The sequence below is a fragment of the Odocoileus virginianus genome, chromosome 16 (genome assembly GCF_023699985.2).
Source record: "Odocoileus virginianus isolate 20LAN1187 ecotype Illinois chromosome 16, Ovbor_1.2, whole genome shotgun sequence".
Lineage (NCBI taxonomy): Eukaryota > Metazoa > Chordata > Mammalia > Artiodactyla > Cervidae > Odocoileus > Odocoileus virginianus.
This window is the reverse complement of record NC_069689.1, coordinates 10,151,221-10,170,439: the sequence shown is the minus strand read 5'-3', so window position 1 is coordinate 10,170,439 and position 19,219 is coordinate 10,151,221. Positions and strand designations below refer to the sequence as shown.

Here is a 19,219-nt window from a genome sequence, read left to right as displayed (position 1 = left end):
ATCCGCTCACTCTTAGAGTCTTAATACCTAAAGTATTTCTGCACTACACAAACTGCGGAAATATCAAAAAGTTAGCCCACTTCCCTTGGAAACTCATCTCCCAAGAACTATTAGCGAGGTAAAATGAACCACGTGATTCCTGGTCATAATGCAGAGGTTTCTTCATATGGCTTACGATCAAGCCAAATTAAAGAATAAAATAAAATCCCATTGGCAAAGCAGGAGCCTGACCTGCGGGGCGGGGCCACCAGAGGTGGGGCCACCAGAGGCGGGGCGGACCCTTGGGGCGTGGCCAACACAGAAGAAGGCGGGCGGACCCTCCTGGGGGCGGAGCCAACGCATGAGGCGGGGCGGCCTCCAGGAGGCGGGGCCTAGCGGGAACCCGCGAAACCGCTTCTCGCGTGGCTGCCGGGCCGCCTCAGCCGCTACCCAGCGCCGCGGCGGCCAGAGGCCGAAGTCGCCGTTCGCGTCCCTCTGGCCGCACAAGTTATTGCCATCCGTTTCAAATGTGCCCCCTGCTCTATCTGTCCCGAACCTCCAGAGCAGTCTCCGGTCTGTCGCCTCAGCCGAAGCCCGACGCTCCCTCCCCAGCCGCCGCCGCTGCCCTGCGTGAAATGGACCCGAGCCAGAGCGCGGGGAGGGAGATCGAGGACGCGAGAAGGAGCGGGGAGAACCAAGAACGTTAGGGCACGTGAGGCGCCTCGGCCAATGGCGGGTTGCCGGGAGGGCGGCGGGGCGGAGCCGTGCACTGGGGGCGCGGCCGGAGCGGGGCCGGGGCGGGGGCGGGGCTAGGTCTGGGGGAAGGGGGCGGGGAGGGGCGGGGCGGGGGGGGAGGGGCGGGGCGGGGCGGGGCGGGGAGGGGCGGGGCGGGCCGGGGGAGGGGCGGAGAGAAGCCGCCGCTGCCTCCGCCGCCGCCGCCGCCGCTGCCGCCGCCGCGGCTGCCGCAGCCTCTGGGAGCCTGGAAAAGGGGAACCGCGATCGAGCGAACGACTCAGTCCCCGGGAGGCGGCAGCGGCGGCGGCGGCGGCGGCGGCGGCGGCCGGGAGGGGGAGGCGCGACGGCCGGGGCGGGGGCAGGCGGCGGGGGAGGCGGCGGCGGTCCGCACCAGCCATGCCGAATAAAAACAAGAAGGAGAAAGTGAGTCGGACCCCGGAGCCGCCAGACGGGGCGGGCGCGGGGGGCAGCGGGGAAGCGGCCCGGGAGTGGGGCCCGGCGGGGCTCCGGGATCGCGCGGGTGCGGGGTAGGGGCGGGGGGCAGCGGGTCCACCCGGGGCCGCGGAGCCCAGGCCGGGACCGGCCGGGGGCGTGGGGGGCGCGGCCGGGGTTGGGGGGCGGCGCGCGCGGTGGGCGCGAGAGGGCAGGTGGGGCCGCGGAGGTGGTTGACCCATCCTCGCAGGTGCCTGGACAGGGGCTTCCGAGCCCGGGGTGGAGGCGTCTCAGCAGGATCCCCCCGGCCGGGGAGGAGGGCAGCGAATGGACCGGGCTTAATACTGGGGGAGAACGGTTTGCCCTCCAGAGGGACGCTCTGGGGCTCTCAAATACTATTATTATCCTGGGTGGCGGCGGTGGAGATGGCTGTGACTGTGCTGCGTTTGCATACGGGTGGGGAGGGTATGATTTTGCTTCAGGTGGATCTCTGTAGCGTTTCAGAATCACCCCAGACATCCTCGCTCCCAGAGTTGAGTGTGGGAAGGGGAAAAAGGGGTTGTGATGTGCCTCTTTCAAGATGCCGAGAGCATGGTACAAACGTGTGTTTACCTGTTTCTGCTTTAAGTTTTGAGCGCCAGATAATGCAGACGAAGAAAACAGGGAGAATCTGAATTTTGGGTGGGCCGGTGGGTGTCACATCACAATCCTGGGTCTCTTAACTCAGCCATATAAAGGAAGTAAGTCATGACGGTATTGACGAAAGCTATCAAAAGCCATAGTTAAACTGTCTAAATACTTGTGAAACTGCATTTTGGTTTATCTGAGGTGTCGCAGTCTAAAAATTGAGAAGCCTAATTGATTCTGCTTGATGTTTCCCAGGAATCACCCAAACCAGGGAAAAGTGGAAAAAGTTCAAAAGAAGGACAAGACATAATAGACTCAGAGGTAACTATTCTTAAGTATTGTTTCCATTTTTTTCATAAACACCTTTTTAGGGTAGGAAAACTGAGGGTGAGAAAATTTAGGCTCTTCTGAAATGTTTCCCTATATGAGATCTTTTTCTCGTGTCGCTCATAGCCCTCCATTTTAGTTATTTGGCTTTGTACTATTCGTCTTTGGGGAAATAAGAATGTTTGCAGACAAGTTGTGTACTGGTGCAGCTGGTATATTTAAGTCCACCACCCCACCCCTGCTACCACCACCACCTGAAATCTAGCAGCCCTGCTGTGGAGCCTGGCGTCAGGGACTCTTTCAGACTGGGTTCAGGTTCCTTTCAGTTTTCCCATCCTCCCTCTTCCTTTGCAAGGGGCCAGGTCCGTCTCTCAGCTTCCCTGGTTCAGTGGTTAAGAATCTGCCTGCAATGCAGGAGCCGCAGGATTGATCCCTGGGCTGGGAAGATCCCCTAGAGGAGGAAATGGCAACCGACTCCAGTATTCTTGCGGGGAAAATCCCATGGCCAGAAGAGCTGGTGGGCTACAGTCCATGGGGTCGCAAAGAGCCAGCCACAACTGAAGCGACTGAACATGCTCGCAGGCAGGCTCGTCCTCCCCTCCTCCCGTCACCCTTGCTCTCCAGGGTACAGACTTTGCTGTGCTCTTCCCTGTAAGTGCCCGATCCCATTAGCATCTGTCCCTAACAGTGTTGGTATAGTTTGGGTTTTCTGGTATTGCTGTTTTTGTGCAATCGTCCGTCATCTTTCACATTGTTTTTCTTTGTATTGGCCAATTCTGACTTCTTTCGCTTCTTGCCTTTGGGCTTATTGAGAAAGCAGCCCGAGTGCTCTGTGGGGACTGTGTCTATGTGGTGGGAGTGTGCTTTGAGGGCGTCTACAGAGCCAGTGCTTGGCTTCACCTTTTCTTCCTTGAGACCGGTTGAGCTAGAGCACCTTGGGCTGAGGGTCTGGGAGCTGCACGGACCCAGGCGGAGCTAATGGCTTGTTTTGAATACTTGGTAGCAGAGAAGCTGCTTAATTTGGTGTCATAGTTCTCCAGAGCTGGACTGTTTAGGTCCCTAGTCTTGAGTCATCAATGACAGTAATTTACAAGTGTCAGACCCTTTCCTATAAGCCAAATTAGAATAGAGTTCAGTTCTGTCTGGGAAATAAGTTAACAGGCCATTACCTGCACTAGCCTTTTCTTTTTTTAATATATATAGCCCCAGGTTATCTTTTCCTTATCATTTGGTACATTCTAAGTCCCCCTCCTCTTCAGGAGGTGGTTTACTCCGGGAAATCTGTGGCCCTCCCCAAAGCAAAAAACAGAAATCCAAAAGGTTCCTTAAATGCCAGTATCTTTGTGCCCGTCTTCCCCTGTCCTTCCTTTATAGCAGACAGTCGCGTTTCACTGTGGCATTCTGGCGTTTGACTTGGCTTACTTCCATGTCACTCTTTTGACTAAATTGACTTAAATGAAATTTAGCTGCTGTGCAAAGGTATATGCCTTTTCTCTTCCCTTTTTGGGCTTGTTGATCTTTCATGAAAGCTGCTTAGTCTTCCTAGTGTTGCCCCAAACCCTTCTTGCTCACAAATCTGTCTCTTGTTATGTTGCACACACACAGATCAGTGTGTATGGTTCATTCATTCCTGTTTGAATGAAAAGAATCTGATGGAAGATGTTAAGTCTGAATCTGGGATAAAAAAAAAACAACTCAGAAACTCAGCAATCCAAAGCCACTCCTAAGTCAAGTGCCTGTTTAAGGTGGATTGAGTTCTTAGACTGTCAGTGGCTTAAGAGTCTTGAGGTGTGGCCTGCAGTGTCTTGAGTGTGATGCCCAACTTATCTTTTTGTATTTTTTGTAGTGCTACTATCTAAGAGCTGGAGCTGCAGATTGAAAGTACCACTGAAAAGTACTGAAATGTTGGGCCCTTCACTGCTTCCTCCTCAGGATCCCAGAGGCAGCATGGCATATTAAGCCTGACACTTGGCAGGTCACTGTGTATTTTGCAGGAGCACAAGCCAAGGCTCTTCCGCTCCTCTGGACTCTGAGTTGGCCGTTGCTTTCCCGCTGTTGTCTCTCTCCCCGGTGTCTTCCTGTCCATGCTTCACTTCTAGTCCCGCCCCCTCAGCCAGTGCGATTGACTCACACGGGTGAATGAAACCATCTCACACTCTTCCTCTCCTGTCTGCCGATGTTACTTTGAGCTGGAATGTTTAAATGTGAACGGTTCACATGGGTTGATAGTTTCCCATGGGCTTCCCTTGTAGCTCAGTCTGTAAAGAATCTGCCTGCAGTGCAGGAGACCGAGCTTCGATCCCTGGGTTGGGAAGATCCCCTGGAGAAGGAAATGGCTACCCACTCCAGTATCCTTGCCTGGAAAATCTCATGGACAGAGGAGCCTGGTGGGCTGCAGTCCATGGGGTCGAAAAGAGTCAGACACGACTGACACTTACTTACAGTTTCCCACGCTGCTTTTCGAACCTTTCACATGTCACGTCACCTTCACGGCCGGCATTGGCTCAGGTTACCCTGCAGACACACCTCCTTTAGGACAGTTAGCACATCCTGGACCTCACAACCCGAGGGGTACAGAGCAGGTGCTCGTCTAGGGCAGACAAGTCATCCCAACCAAGAACACGTGAAAGAACTTGGCCTGCAGCTGACTCAGTATACCAGCCACTTCAAGTGTGGGGGAAGGTCTTTATACAAAGTCCTAGCTAGTGACAATCTGGCCTCAAGGAAAACAAAGGAGCTGGTGGCTAGCATCGCAGACTGCTTTGTGGTTAGAATGGGGGCCATTTAAAGGCATGAGTCTTTAGCAAGAAGATGAAGTCCTGCAGGCAGGACAAGTGTGGCTAGGAGCAGTGCCTCAGCCGGGGGTTCGTGAGCACAAATGCTGACTCCTGGGTGCCATCTGCAGTGGCACCTAACTTCCGTGGCCCTGTCTCCTCATCTCTAAAATGACTTGGTGAGTTTCACATTTGGCCATTTCTAACTGCATGGGATAGATCAGGCATGATCCCTCTTGAAAGTTTTCCCCGCAAGATATATGGCCAGGATATATCTCTCAGGGCACCAAAATAGCATTAAAAGTCGTAACTGCTGCTGTTCAACTTCTGTCTTTTAGTAGAAATTTCTACTCCTTGACCAACATATATTCAGTACATCTTTGATTTTTTTTTTCCCCTTTTCAAACAGAATGGTTAATGTTTGACTTGCTTTTCCATAAGTGTCCTGGGAATCAGTTTCCGCCTATTACTTCCTGCTGGTTTCTTTCATGCACACTTTTAAGGAGTGAGGACACAGATGAGTTCACGGGGACCTTGACCTTGTACACCTGTGGCGACTGACAGAGCGAACTCATCTTTGAGCAGCTGTCCTCAGTGCAGCATCAAGTCTGTAGACACACAGCTGGGCTCATTGAATGAGCATTTAGAATCCTGGTAAACTGCTTGGAGATTCCCAGAGTCCATTGCAGAGGATCAGACCATGCGACTGTGTGTTTTGCTATCATTATTTCAGTTTGTGTACTGTGTCCAAAGTTACGTTTTAAAAAGCGTCGATGCTTTTTGTAAAGTGATTGGTTGTAAGCACATTAAAGGTCATTGGAGTGTTGTTCTCCAGTCCTGTGTCTTCCTTATCCTGTTTCAGCTCAGTTTTGTTTGAAAGTCTCTACAGCAACTCTTACATAATATCTGTTGCTGAAAGGAAAGCTGAACAGCCCTCTCTCCCCACCTGTGAGCTTATTCTGGCCCCTTCCAGACCTGTCCCTTGGTCCCTTTATGTTCCCCACCCCCTCCCACCAAGGTTCCTGAGACAGGGAGCCAGACTTGCTGGGGTCCCATCGGCATCAGTGGCAGAGTCCTCTTTTAGAAATGTAAACTGAAATTTTAGAGATGCTTATTAATTCACCTGATAGTGACAATAACGCCCGTTACATGTTAACAGGAATAACGTTTTTGTGAAAGATGCCTGTCCATGAAAAGTTTTTTGACTCTCCAGTCGCGTGAGTCTGTAGCGGGCTTTCTGAGCTGCATAAGGTTGGAGGAGGACGGGGAAGTGCTCCTGAAAGTGCTCAAAAAGGACAGGGAAGTTTTGCTGCTGAGCGTGTTTTCGGTGGGACAGCCGTGGTCCTCCCATCCCGAGAGGAGAGTCCCCAACTCCCATCCCCGGAACACCAAAGCCTCTGCGTGGAGGCTGAATTCTGGACTCAGGCTCACCAGGGGCCTCCCGTGCCCCTTCTCCCGTCATCTTCCCGGTTTTTTCCAATACCACCCCAAACTGGCCTCCAGGGACACTCGGAGAGGACTCCAAGGAAGAGAACTTTAAAATCTGTTTTGATGGGACTTCCCTGGCGGTCCGGTGGTTAGGACTCTGCGCTTCCATTGCAGGGGAATCCCTGGTCAAGGAACTAAGATCTCTCATGCCACTGGGTGGGGCCAAAGAAAACAACTTTTTAAAAATTCTTATGTAATTATTTTGTTGTTAGTTTTTCAGTTGCTAAGTCATGTCCAGTTCTTTGTGACTCCATGGACTGTAGCACGCCAGGCTTCCCTGTCTTTCACTATGTCCCGGAGTGTGCTCAAACTCTTGTCCGTTGAGTCGGTGATGCCATCCAACCATCTCATCCTCTGTTGTCCCCATCTCATTTTGCCTTCAGTTCTTTCAAGCATCAGGGTCTTTTCCAGTGAGTGGGGTCTTGGCATCATGTGGCCGAGTATTGGAACTTCAGCTTTAGCATCAGTCCTTCCAGTGAATATTCAGGGTTGATTTCCTTTAGGATTGACTGGTTTGATCTCCTTGCTGTCCAAGAGACTCTCTACAAGTTATTTTGTTGGGAATGGGAATTCCGCATCATCATTGCTTAGGGCCCAGGTGTCCAGGAGCATGGCGGCTCTGCAGAGAGGACGGTCGGATTGAAAGGACGTGGGGTCTGAAGGTGCCAGGAGCTCACTGTCCTCAGGGAGTAAGACTCCCTGAGCTATCCCCTCTCTAGCGCCCGCTCCTGTCCTGTGCTACAAGCCGGACACTTGGTGGACCCGGAGTGCCTCCCACCGGAGACCCACTGCTCCTGAGAGGGCAGCCCACCCTCAGCACTGCAGCCATGGGGGGCCAGGTGCTGTGCACTCAGGAGCTCCCCCGGGATCTTTGGGCAGCCCCACTAGGTACCGGCAGCTCCCCATCTCCAGCAATGACAACCGAAAATGCCTCTCGACGTGGCCCAGTGTCTCCTGAAGGGCACAATGGCCCTGTGTCGCAGCCACTGCTCTAGAAAGCTCTCTGCACAAATCACGCATGCCTGCTTGTGAGTCGTGCTTGGCACATTCATGGGAAGAGCTGTGCTCAGAAAGAGAGGCACCCACACCCCTTCACACCCTTCAGAATTTGTGGGGGTCCCAGAGAGCTTTGACTGAGGTGGGCTAGAGCTACACGTTTCATATCAGAAACTAAAAGAGAAAATTTTTTGTTATGCATTAATTTATTTAATACCTATACCTCACCTGTGATGTGTTGACATAAATAGCATATTTTTCATGAGGAATGACTATTTACAAAAGTTCAGTAGGAAAAATGGCATTGTTCTGTGTTTCTGCAAATCCCTGTAATATCTGGCTTAACTGAAGATAGCTGGTCTCCTGAGTCTGCGCCTGCATCCTGTCTGTTTTGATATCACGTGTCTTGTAGCCTGTGAGAAATCAGCAAAATGATGGTTATAAAGGCACAGCATGTCTCAATGTTACCATAAAAATAGGAGACCCCCCTCCCAGGGACCTCGGGGAGCCCACTCGGAGACCTGTTGTTTAGACTACTGCCCTCATCCCTATCCTGCTTTCATCTTTGTATCTCCAGCTCAGGTTCATTTGTTCTGAAATTTAGAGGGAACTTTTTCTCACCATCCTGGAACGTTCTTTCCCGATCTTTTCAATTTGCATGGCAGTTATTTGCTCTGCCGATTATTTACCTTTAAATTAAATTATTTACCGATTATTTACCTACCTTGGACAACTTTAATTTACCTGAGATTTACGTCCCCAACTATACTGAGACCTTAAGGACAGTGCTTTAACTGGATTCTTCTTCGCACTTGCCAGATGTCTTAGGACCTGGAGTCAAAAGTACTTGTTGGTAGATTTTGAAAGTGTCTAGGAAGGAAGAAAGCTTCCAATCAATAAGCTGGCTGTTTTGTTTCTGACTCTGTAAATTTGAAAGGAAAAAATCTCTCTTGTTAAGAGGTTTATTTATGTATCGCCTCCTTGATCCTCTAAGGGAATTTTAATGCGGAATTTTCATTCAGTGTAATTTGTTTCAAATAAACAGCATTATACTAGAGCAGAAGATTGGGCCTTCCCGGTGGCTCAGCAGTATAGAATCCTCCCGCAACACAGGAGCTGCAGCTTCAAACCCTGGGTCGGGAAGATCCCCTGCAGGAGGGCAGGGCAGCCCACCCCAGTTTTCTTGCCTGGAGAACTCCGTGGACAGATAAGCTGTCATGCTACAGTCCATGGGGTCGCAAAGAGTCAGACACGATGGAAGCACCTCAGTACGAACACACACAATCTGAAGATTATCATCTTAGGTCTTTTTTCTGATGTTTCTAAAGATTTTAAAGTTTCGGTTGGCCCTTGGATAACATGGGGGTTGGGGTGTCAGCCGTTTTGCACAGTCAGAAATCCCAGCGTAACTTAGAGTTGGCCCTTCGTATCCACAAATATTGGGTGCTTTATCGTTCTTATTTTAAATTTATTTGGGGAATATGTCTCAGTAGAACATACATATTTTATAAGTTGCGTGTCTACATGGATAGAAAGAGAGACAAAACTTTGAGTGTGTCTTGTCCTGTGCAGCCGCTGGGGAAGACAAGAAGGAGGACCTCGTCCTCCCCCGTGAGCCGTGTTTCCTGTTATTCGTGAAGGGTCACACCTGTTGCTCTCGGACACCGAGTAGACTCGGGGGTAACATGGCCCCCGTCGTTCGCACTCAGCAGCCGCTGAACGGATGGGCCGAGGTGGGGCATGTTCTGCAGCCATGGGTGAGGAAAGCAGCGGGTTCCAAGCAGGCCCAGGGGCCCCCGAGCACACGTGGGGTGTGGGGTGCTGCGGTGGACGCGGGGGGCGCCTCGCAGGTGAAGCGAGCAGAGGTCAGTGAGCACCCCTCCCCTCTTCAATAAAAGCCCCACTGCCCGACAAGCGAGCCTGAAAGAGTCCTTGAAGTGATTTGTATGAGATGACCGGAAGCATCCCCGTTGGTGGGAGCCCCTGAGTCTGCCATTTCCCAGCGAGGGCGTGGAGCCCTGCCCGCGGCGGTGGCGAGGTCTCCCCCTGGCGTGGGGCGCCGGGTGAATCAGTCTGCAGCAGCGTGAATCACGGGGCTCTTTTCCTAAGTCACAGGGAACATTCCTCTGAAAGATGGCCACTCTCAAAACGTCTCCGGTGTTTCCTTAAGTCCTGGGCACTTGCCCAGGTCGGGACACGATGCTGTCCAGCTTGGCCCAGTGTTCTGGTAACAGCCTGGCGTCTTCCTGTCGGCCGGTGGTGTTGAGCCAAGTCTCCCCAGGCCCTGCTTGTAGTTCAGCTTCCAGAACAGCCGCTGCTGAGATGTGCTGCTTCCCAAACCCCGGGCACGGCGTCATCTTCGTTTTCTCCACCTGGGGGCGGGAGAGAGCCGGCCTAGAAGTAAACGCTCCAAGAAGGGAGGAAGAAAAGCTCTCGGAGGACTTCACGTTTTCCTCTGTCATGATGGAAGTGTTGGTCGCTCAATCATGTCTGACTCTTTGCAACCCCTTGGACTGTAGCCTGCCAAGCTCCTCCATCCATGGGATTCTCCAGGCAAGAATACTGGAGTGGGTTGCCATTTCCTTTGGTGGCGGGCGGGGGGGGGGGGGCGGCCTTCCCGATCCAGGGATTGAACTCAGATTTCCTGCATTGCAGGCAGATTCATTACCGTCTGAGAAGACTTTATCATAAGGTTTGGGTTGTTTGTTTTTTTATTCAATATTTGTTTATTTGATTCCAGCAGCTTTAGTTGCCACATGTGAGAGCTTCCCTGCGTCACGTAGGATCTAGGTCCCTGATCAGGGACCAGACCCATGCCCGCCTGCGCTGGGAGTGCAGAGTTTTAGCCACTGGACCACCAGGGAAGCCTATATGTGCTTTTTAAAGATAAGCTTGAGCAAGGCTCTGAAGGGGCATTGTGTGTGCATGCTAAGTCACTTCAGTCGTGTCCGACTCTTTTGCGACCCCATGGACCATAGCCCACCAGGCTCCTCTGTCCACGAGATTCTCCAGGCAAGAAAATACTGGAGTGTGTTGCCATTTCCTTCTCCAGGGCATCTTCCCAGCCCAGGGATCGAACCCGTATCTATTACACCTCCCGCATTGGCAGGCGGGCTCTTTTACCACTAGCACCACCTAAGGGGCACCAGTTCTGACCTAAAGCTGGTTTTGCCCAGTGGGAGTGTCAGTGTATCTGGCACTGCTAAGATGCTAGACCTGCGCGGTCCAAGAGTTAGCTGTTGGACACACGTGGCTAAGTTTAAATTAACAGAAAATAAATCAGATTAGGAAGTTCAGTTCCTCAGTCACACCAGCCGCATTCCACGTGCTCAGCGGCCACATCTGGCCATGGCTTCCCTGCTGGACAGCATACAGGGGGCCGTTCCCACTTCGCAGGAAGTTCTACTGGACAAAGTGGCCTCAGACCCCAGCAGTAGCTTTCAAAATAATTCCAGTGTGAGCGTTTTGAACTTGTTAGCTGTCACTCTCCTTAATATAAAGGATCAAACCTAAGATTAAATTTAAGAGACAAGAAGACATATACACTGGCCAAAAAAGCAAATGGGTAAAATCAGAGAAAAGAGGCAGGTGACAAGGGGGTGTGAGGTGTGGAAGAGGCCCCACCTACAGCTTGGCCCAGGCCCTGCCTGCCTTCTAAAGCCCCACCCCTGATGCTCAGCCCGAGGCCACGCCCTCCCCGTGGGAGTGGACCCAGGACAGCGCCCCCCCCACCCAAGCAACAGGCTTGTGTCCTTCTCGACTTTCTTCTTAGACATTTATCTTTATTTCCAGGTTGGGGGGTGGGGGCGAGAATCAAAACACACTTGATTTTAAAAACAAGAGTCCAGAAGTCTGCAGTTTCGCATTTTTCTTGATCCACTCTGAGCCCTACATCCTAGAGCAGGGCTGTTCTGGTTTCTTCCAGATCTAGCAGGGCACAGGGCTGTGTGGTGAGGGGGAGAGGCTGGGCTCTGAAGGGCGAAGCCTTTCTGCTTGCTTGCAGGGTGAGCCTCCTCTCTCCCAGAGTCATCTTCTTCCCCTCAGCTAGCATTCTCTTTGTCTCTTCTCTCCTTCTTTCCTTCCTGACACATTGTCTTATTTTATTCAAACACCAGTCTACTCACACATGGTCCAGGAACACCCACATAATTGTCGTTGTTCAGTTGCTCAGTCATGTCTGACTCTTTGCAATCCCAGGACTACAGCATGCCAGGCTTCTGTGTCCTTCACCATCCCCCGGCATCTGTTAAAACTCATGTGCATCGAATCGGTGATGCCATCCAACCATCTCATCCTCTGTCATCCCTTCTCCTGCCTTCAATCTTTCCCAGCATCAGGGTCTTTTCCAGTGAGTCAGCTCTTCACATCAGATGTCCAAAGTATTGGAGCTTCAACTTCAACATCCATCCTCCCAATGAATATTCAGAACTAATTTCCTTTAGGATTGACTTGTTTGATCTCCTTGCTATCCAAGGGACTCTCAAGAATCTTCCTCAGCACCACAGTTCAGAAGTATCAGTTCTTCAGCTCTCAGCCTTCTTTATGGGCCAGCTCTCACATACATGACTGCTGGAAAAGCCATTGGTTTGACTATACAGACCTTTGTTTGCAAAGTGATGTCTCTGCTTTTTAATATGCTGTCTAGGTCTGTCATAGCTTTTCTTCCAAGGAGCAAACATCTTTTAATTTCATGGCTGCAGTTACCATCTGCAGTGATTTCAGAACCCAAGAAAATAGTCTCTCACTGTTTCCATTGTTTCCCCATCTATTTGCCATGAAGTGATGGGACCAGATGCCATGATTTAGTTTTTTCAATGTTGAGTTTTATGCCAGCTGTTTTACTCTTTTAACCTTCATCAAGAGGCTCTTTAGTTCCTCTTCACTTTCTGCCATTAGAGTATCATTTGCATATCTGAGGTTGTTGGTATTTCCCCTGTCAGTCTGGATTCCAGCTTGTGCTTCATTCAGCCCAGCATTTCTCATGATGTAGTCTGCATATAAGTTAAATAAGCAGGGTAACAATATACAGCCTTGACGTATTCCTTTCCCAATTTAGAACCAGTCCATTGTTCCATATCCGGTTCCAACTGTTGTTTCTTGACCTGCATACAGGTTTCTCAGGAGACAGGTAAGGTGGTCTGGTATTCCCATCTCTTTAAGAATTTTCTACAATTTGTTGTGATCCACACAGTCAAAGGCTTTAGCATAGTCAATGAAGCAGATGTTTTTCTGTAATTCGCTTGCTGCTTCTGTGATCCAGTGGATGTTGGCAATTTGAGCTCTGGCTCCTCTGCCTTATCTAAATCCAGCTTGTACATCTGGAAGTTCTCAGTTCACATACTGTTGAAGCCTAGCTTGAAGAAGTTTGAGCATCACCTTGCTAGCATATGAAACGAGCACAATTGTGTGGTAGTTTAAACAGTCATGTAATAAAGCAGATGTAATCACATGTGAAAAATTGATCTTCAGACATCACAGCCCGTGATGCCACACTTGCCCCTAATCTCCCCAACATAAAACCACACTCACACCTTGTTGGCCACTAAGCCATGCAACAGAGCTTCCTTAACTGCTCTATCTGAAGCTGCCGGTCTGAGCACTACAGACAGTGTCTTTCAAGCTCTGAATAGCTGTAGGGATCTCAGCAGGAGGTGGAGGAACCGGCTCAACCTTGGCATAGCACCCGAGGGTAGCCAGTCCAGGCTTCGAGTAAGTCACAGCAGCGCTGACCTTGCCTACCCGCAAGGTTACCGGCAAGCTGGGCTGCGGGTCTCTGGTGGAAAGTCCGCCGCCCCACCTGGCCAGCCGAAATGGCCATCGTGTCTTACGTTGCAGGCTTCAGTAGATGTGCTCAGTCACCCAGCAGGCACGTTCTGAGGCCCCGCTGTGCGCTGAGCACCATCGCGGGTGCTGGGGATGGGGATTCGGCGCGGGACCCAGCAGGGCCCTTGCACACGTGCACTTTGCTCCCAGTGAGTGCCCTGCACTCTCTTGCATCTAAACGGCACTGGTCGCACTGGTCACAGTGCTGTGGGACCGCCTCACGCTGGGTGGAGCCGCAGTCCCGGGGCTCCGGACACCAGCAGCTCCGCTGGTCCTCGTGACACCGAATCCATGTGAGCCCCATTTGCAGACACCCCTGGTGGTCAGGACCACCTCTGGCCCCCCTGTGCTGGAAGCCAGGAAGCTCCAGCAGGTGGTCAGGGACCGTCTCCCCAGGGAGATGAGGGCAAGGGTGATACCTGAGGGTAGAGAAGGAGCCAGAGATGCAGAGATCTGGGAGAGGGTGTTCCAGCCAGAGGAAGCAGCTGGTACAAAGGCCCAGGCAGGAGGGAGCATGGTGTGTCCACCAGAAAGAAGGCGAGGCAGGCTGGAGAGAAGTGAGGTATTGAGGAGAGTTTTGGAGAGATGGCACACAGGCCAAGCCCGGCAGGATCTCAGGCTTATCTGCGGCATCTTGGATTCTTATTCTAAGGATGACGGGGTGGGCAGGGATGTGAGATGATCCAACCTAAGTGTTTCCAAAGACCTCTGCACCTGCTGGGTAGGAACCAGAGGGGCGAGAATGGGAACAGGGAGGCGCGTTTCAGGTTGAAGACTCAGCCCCTCAGATGCTGGGGTTCCTCGTCCGCGCTTGGGAGGGTGAGGCCGGGCCCGGCTAGCTGTGGGCACTGCAGTTGGGTGGGCTTGTCAGCTGACCACTGGCTTTACAAGCCTGAACTGAGAGCTGGCTCTTGTGGCTTCTGACCCCTGAAGGGCAGAATGCAGACAGCTGTGCTCCGCGGGGCCGGCTCCTGCCCTCGCAGCCTTCGTTTTTTCCTGGACAGTCTGGTTTCTTCAGAGAATGCCTTTCTTCCCTCACAGACATCCAGTTCTCCAGTGTCATGCAGACGTAGTTTAGTGGCTGTGGACGATCAGTGTTCAGACCAAAAAGTAATCTCCTTTTCAGCCCCATATCTCTTCTTTTAAAGGTTTTTTTTTGTTTGTTTGGTTTTTTTTTTGCCGTGCTGCACGGTATGTGGGATCTCAGTCACCCCCAGCCGGGGATCGAGCCTGTGCTCCCTGCATTGGACGCACAGTTAACCACTGGACCTCCAGGGAAGTCCCTTCAGCCCCAAACTTAACTGCTGCGCACACTGTGCCCAGAACTTCAGTCTGGGGGCTCTGCGGAAGCAGGTCACCTGCCTTCTCCCGCCAGCCTCACTCGCTGGGTGGTTTCCAGAGCGAGGTTGCCCGGGTCTCGCTTCTCTGGCCCCACCCCTCCGTCTGCTTTCTACTCTCGAGACATCTAGGGAACGCTGTCTTGTCCTCAGATGCACCAGCTGCTCCTCGTGCAGATCTTGTGATTGGAGATTGTAACTTTCCTTGCCTTCATCACTTGTTTAAGACTTACACCGTTAAGTGTGAGTGCAGGCCTGACTTCGATCAGGAAACTCTCTTCTGTTCTTCCTTTTTTCTCACCCTCAGCCACGGGTTGTTGGCAACTACTTGTTTCTGCCATTGTAGCAAATGAGCAGCCATGGACAGTAGGTGAATAAATGGGTGCGGTTGTGTTCCAATAAAACTTTATTTGCAAAAACATGTAGGGGGCCAGATTTGGCCCATGGGCCATAACTCACTGACCCCTGGCTTAGTGGACTCCAGATTCAGTACTTAAGAGAAACCCTTTGGTGAGAGGCTGGGTACTGATGCTGCCTTGTGAGTTTCCGGGCTCTGCTCTGAAACCTGTGGTCATTGTGCTCTGTGAAAGAGATATGCCTTTGTTTTTGACCCCACCCCCCCCTTAGAAGCCGTTGAGAGGCCAGTGATTTGGCCCTGTTCAAATGAGCAATAAATGTCTTTCAGCTAATTGTGAATTTTTCAAATTGCAGTGTTTAAATGGCAGGAAAGAGGTGCTTGTTTAGTAGTGATCCCCTATATGGGAAAACGTCTAGGAATGAGGCTTTATCACAAATCCAGTTGTCTGTTTTGCTGTTTGAATGAAATAGCTCAGAATACTGAGAAGCTGACAAATACCCTTATATCTGCTGTTCGCATTTTTTTCACTCTGATTTTATGGGGGTGCAGTTGCCTGGCTGCACAGGAAGTTGGAGGTTTGGGCGTACTGCTGGGTCCAGAGACCTTCGGGCTTGGTGCATCCTGCGTTAGAAACTGCTGGGGACTGCTTTTCCTGAGGGTGAGGAAGCCCCTCCAGCTTCCGAGGTGCAGCCTGGGCTGCTTGCAAGACCTGGGAAGGGCGGTCTCGTGCCTCCTGCAGACACGCCTCTTGCTGTGCCCTTCCTGGGGGTGCAGGGGCTGGGCAAGGGGCGCCCAACAGACTGTCCCAGCCCTCCAAGACCCCACTGCCAAGGCCTCCAGGGTCCCGACACCCAGCAGTGATAGACGCCCACCCCTCCAGAGTCCATGCAGCCCTCCTGTAAAGAGGCCCTGAGCTGAGAAGAGTGGGCCCGGCACCCACTTCACTGACGGGGCTTCACTTTGAGGCTCAGGTCATCCCGAGGCCCCCACATCCCACCTGGAAATGCAGCTGCTTCTGATGTGGGGGTGGGGGTCTGTACTCTCGCTTCAGAACCTCCGGAGCCTGCTGACTTGCAGCGACGTCCAGTGGAAGGAAAAGGGCAGCTCTTTTGATAAATAATTCTGAGTTTGATAAATTTCCCATCAGGACTTCCCTGGCTGCCCAGTGGTTAGAACTCCTTGCTTCCACGGCAGGAGGTGCAGGTCCCATCCCTCATGCAGAAACTAAGATCCCGCAGGCCACACAGCGTGTCCAAATATTAATAATAATGATCTTTTTCCACCACTGATCCAAAAATAAACGAGGCTGAAGTCAATCTGGGAGCACCTCTCACCTCACTGGGTGAATACATAAAAACGAAACTACCCCTTACCTCCTTTCCCAGAGTGATAAAGAAAGGAAGAAATTAGTCTGCTTCGATCTTACCCAAGTCAAGTAGCTCAAATGGTATCGTCCTTCTTTAGAAGAATTTCTTGTAATTGCAAGCTGGATGATCGAGTTTTTGTCTTGCGTGTGAACACCTAGACTGGGGAAGCACCGCGTTGCCCGTCACCAACTGCTGAGCTGACAGGAGTGCCCGGAGCAGCCCTGGAAGCGCCCGCCGGCGACTCCGGGGCTGCCGCGAGTGTCCGTCTGGGAGGACGGAGGCGCTCTGGGGCGCTGGGCTAGCAGCTGTGCTGTGCCTCGCTCTGTTCCACTCCGGCTCCTCCCTTGAGCGTGGCTGGCACTGCGCTTGACACAAGCTGGCGTTCATGGTTCAAAAGTCCAAGAGCTGCCAGTCTTCTTTCAGAGGGGAGACCCCCATCCCGGTGCCAGGCCCCGTTTAGAGGTCAGTGGGGGGGTCACAGGACGAGGAAGCTCCTGGTTCTGCCTGAGACAGTGGGGCGACGGTGGGGCAGGGGGTCCTGTAACTGAGCTGAAAAGGAGCAGGTGACACCGTTTTTCATACGTGGTAAAAGATACACAACACGAAATGCACCCTGAGTAACATCTAGTACATTCACCGTGTTGTGCAACCGAGACCACTGTCTAGCTCCAGACACTGTCCTCACCCCAAGAAGGAAGCCCTCTAAGCATCGAGCCTTCACTTTCACTTCCCCCACTGCTAGGCCCTGACAACCACTCCACTGCTGTCTCTCCGTGGATTTTCCTATCCTGGTTGCTTCATACAAGTGGGTTCACACAATATATGGCCTTTTGTGACTGGCTTCTTTCATTGTGCGTGGTGTTTTCAAGGTCCATCTATTTGCAGCTTGTCTCTGTACATCTCTCCTTTTCATGACTGAGTAATACTCCGTTGTATGGATATACCATATAGTGTGTTATCATTTGATAGACACATGAGTTTCCCTGTCTTTGGTTGTTGTGAATAGTGCTGCTGTGAACACTGGTGTACAAGGTTTTGTTCCAGGACCACTTTTTCAGTTCATTTGGCTGTATACCTAAGAGTGGGCAAAAGTCCCTTTTGCCCATGAATGAGGAAACATTTTCATAGGTTCCAGAAATTAGGATATGAGCATTTTTCGAGGGTCACTGTCATCAACCTATGTATACCTCAGCCCTATAGTCAGAAGTTCGAAAGAAGATGCAGGGAATTAGGCGTATCTGTGAAATCTCTGGAAATAGAGCATCGCTGGGTTGGGATGTAACTACAGACTCCAGTGGCTTGTAAGCGATTGAGTTGTTTTCTAGTAGTGTGAAAGAGACGATCCCAGAGCAAAACTTGCCTTTTTTATGTGTATTTTTCCCTTTTCTGATTGTGCTATAAATTACAACTGTGTGACATACTTATTTGTTTTTGTCTTCATTTTGGAAACAGATTCCCAGCAGGAAAAACAGCCTTATTGCTGCCCCGTCTGCAGTATCTAGTAAAATAAAAGTGCCAGCCCCTCAGCCCATAGTGAAGAAAGACAAACGGCAAAATTCTTCCAGGTTTAGCGCCAGCAATAATAGAGAACTTCAAAAACTACCGTCTTTAAAAGGTAATTTTTATTATTCATCTTTTGAAAGTTAAAGTTTGCCCACTTGGGGTAAGGAGCAACGTTTTGATGGTTTGCTAGCTTCTTACACTTTTGCTGTGTTTAAATTCTGTAGGGTTATTTTTTCCTCTTTATTGAGTTTTTTCAGGTTGAATGCCACTAACTTAACCAACTAATAGTTCAAATTCCAGAGCTATTTACAATGAAAATGTAATCGTGAGTACATTACGGGTGTAAAATACTTAACACACACAGAGGAAAGACTTAAATCTTTTCATGTTAATTGTAATTAAGCTAGCCAGTTTTCTTTTAAGTAATTTTCCTCTTTCATTTGTCTTAGAACTCTGGAAATCCAGAAAGGAGTTATTGCAAATAGAGTAATTGTAAAAACTATAGTAGAACCTCTTCGTTGTTCTGGTGCTGGAGAAGTGAGGACTATAATAGTCTTTTATGGACTTTCTCCTTATGGGTCACTTGGGGATTACCTCTACCCAGAGTTTCCTGCTTGAGGTTAGTCAGGGAACAGTGCTCTTTGCTTCAAGTTTCTCCCCAAACCCAGCCCAGCCACTGCTTTCCGTCTGGGGGGTATTCAGTCCCTAAAAGTGTTTCTCTAGGAGATTTTGAGGTCGAAGTACATAAAATCTTATTGGGGAAGCAAGGTAAGACCCCAAAGTCAAATATGAACCTCAGAAAAGCTTTATGTTTGCTAATATATAAGACTACTGTAATAAAGCATCAAACATTTTTCATACCTTAAATTCCTAACAGTGGGTCTTCTGTGGTTAATTTTCATTGTGTATGAACTTGGAGCAGGAAGCTTGTCATCTTTACAGGTGTATTCCCGTGCCTTCCACATTGCAGGGCAGAGAGCCAGAGCTCAGTATAGATGTTTGAGGGAGAGAGGGTGGATGGAGAGAGCGTGGATGAGGAAGAATGGACAGAGGAACGGAGGGGTGGATAGAGAGGGGGTGGATGGAGGGGGGTAGTGGATGGGCGCGGAGAGAGGGTCAGGGGAGAGAGAGAGGGTGACTGGAGAGAGAGAGGAGTGTGTGGGGGAGGGTGGGTGGATGGAGCGGGGTGGAATAGTGGATGGAGGGAGGGACTTATGGATTCATGGATGTACTTCTGACCCTTCACTTGCTAGGAATCCAGGCTCTCCTCTCACTGCCCTTTGCAGAGCTTGTATCGGGCTTATATTTGGTTTAGCTGTGTAGTAGATAACGTGCCTAGCAAGTCCTTTTGGAGGAGTCTTCCCTCCCCAATAGTCCATGCCTTCCTGGTGCTGTTCAGTCATTCACCAGACACCGTGTGGAACACCCCCACACCAGCGCTGCTCTAGGTTCTGGGGGTGCCCCATCCAGCAA

The 19,219-nt window shown here is 51.0% G+C and overlaps 1 protein-coding gene across 10 annotated transcripts in view; it reads left to right on the top strand.

Annotated features, from left to right (window-relative positions):
- Positions 1-423: 423 nt before the first annotated feature.
- The window catches only part of PPP2R5C (protein phosphatase 2 regulatory subunit B'gamma), a 135,605-nt gene continuing 116,809 nt past the window's right edge, over positions 424-19,219 (top strand). For 7 of the 10 annotated variants that reach the window (XM_070477820.1, XM_070477816.1, XM_070477818.1 and 4 more), the window contains exons 1-3: positions 1,033-1,137; positions 2,029-2,094; positions 17,696-17,858. In XM_070477820.1, coding sequence (XP_070333921.1) covers positions 1,111-1,137; positions 2,029-2,094; positions 17,696-17,858 — 256 coding nt within the window. In that variant the 5' untranslated portion in view covers positions 1,033-1,110. Of the gene's footprint in view, positions 688-1,031; positions 1,138-2,028; positions 2,095-17,695; positions 17,859-19,219 lie in introns of those variants that run through there. The other 3 variants (XM_070477821.1, XM_070477812.1, XM_070477823.1) reach the window with 3 other exon arrangements.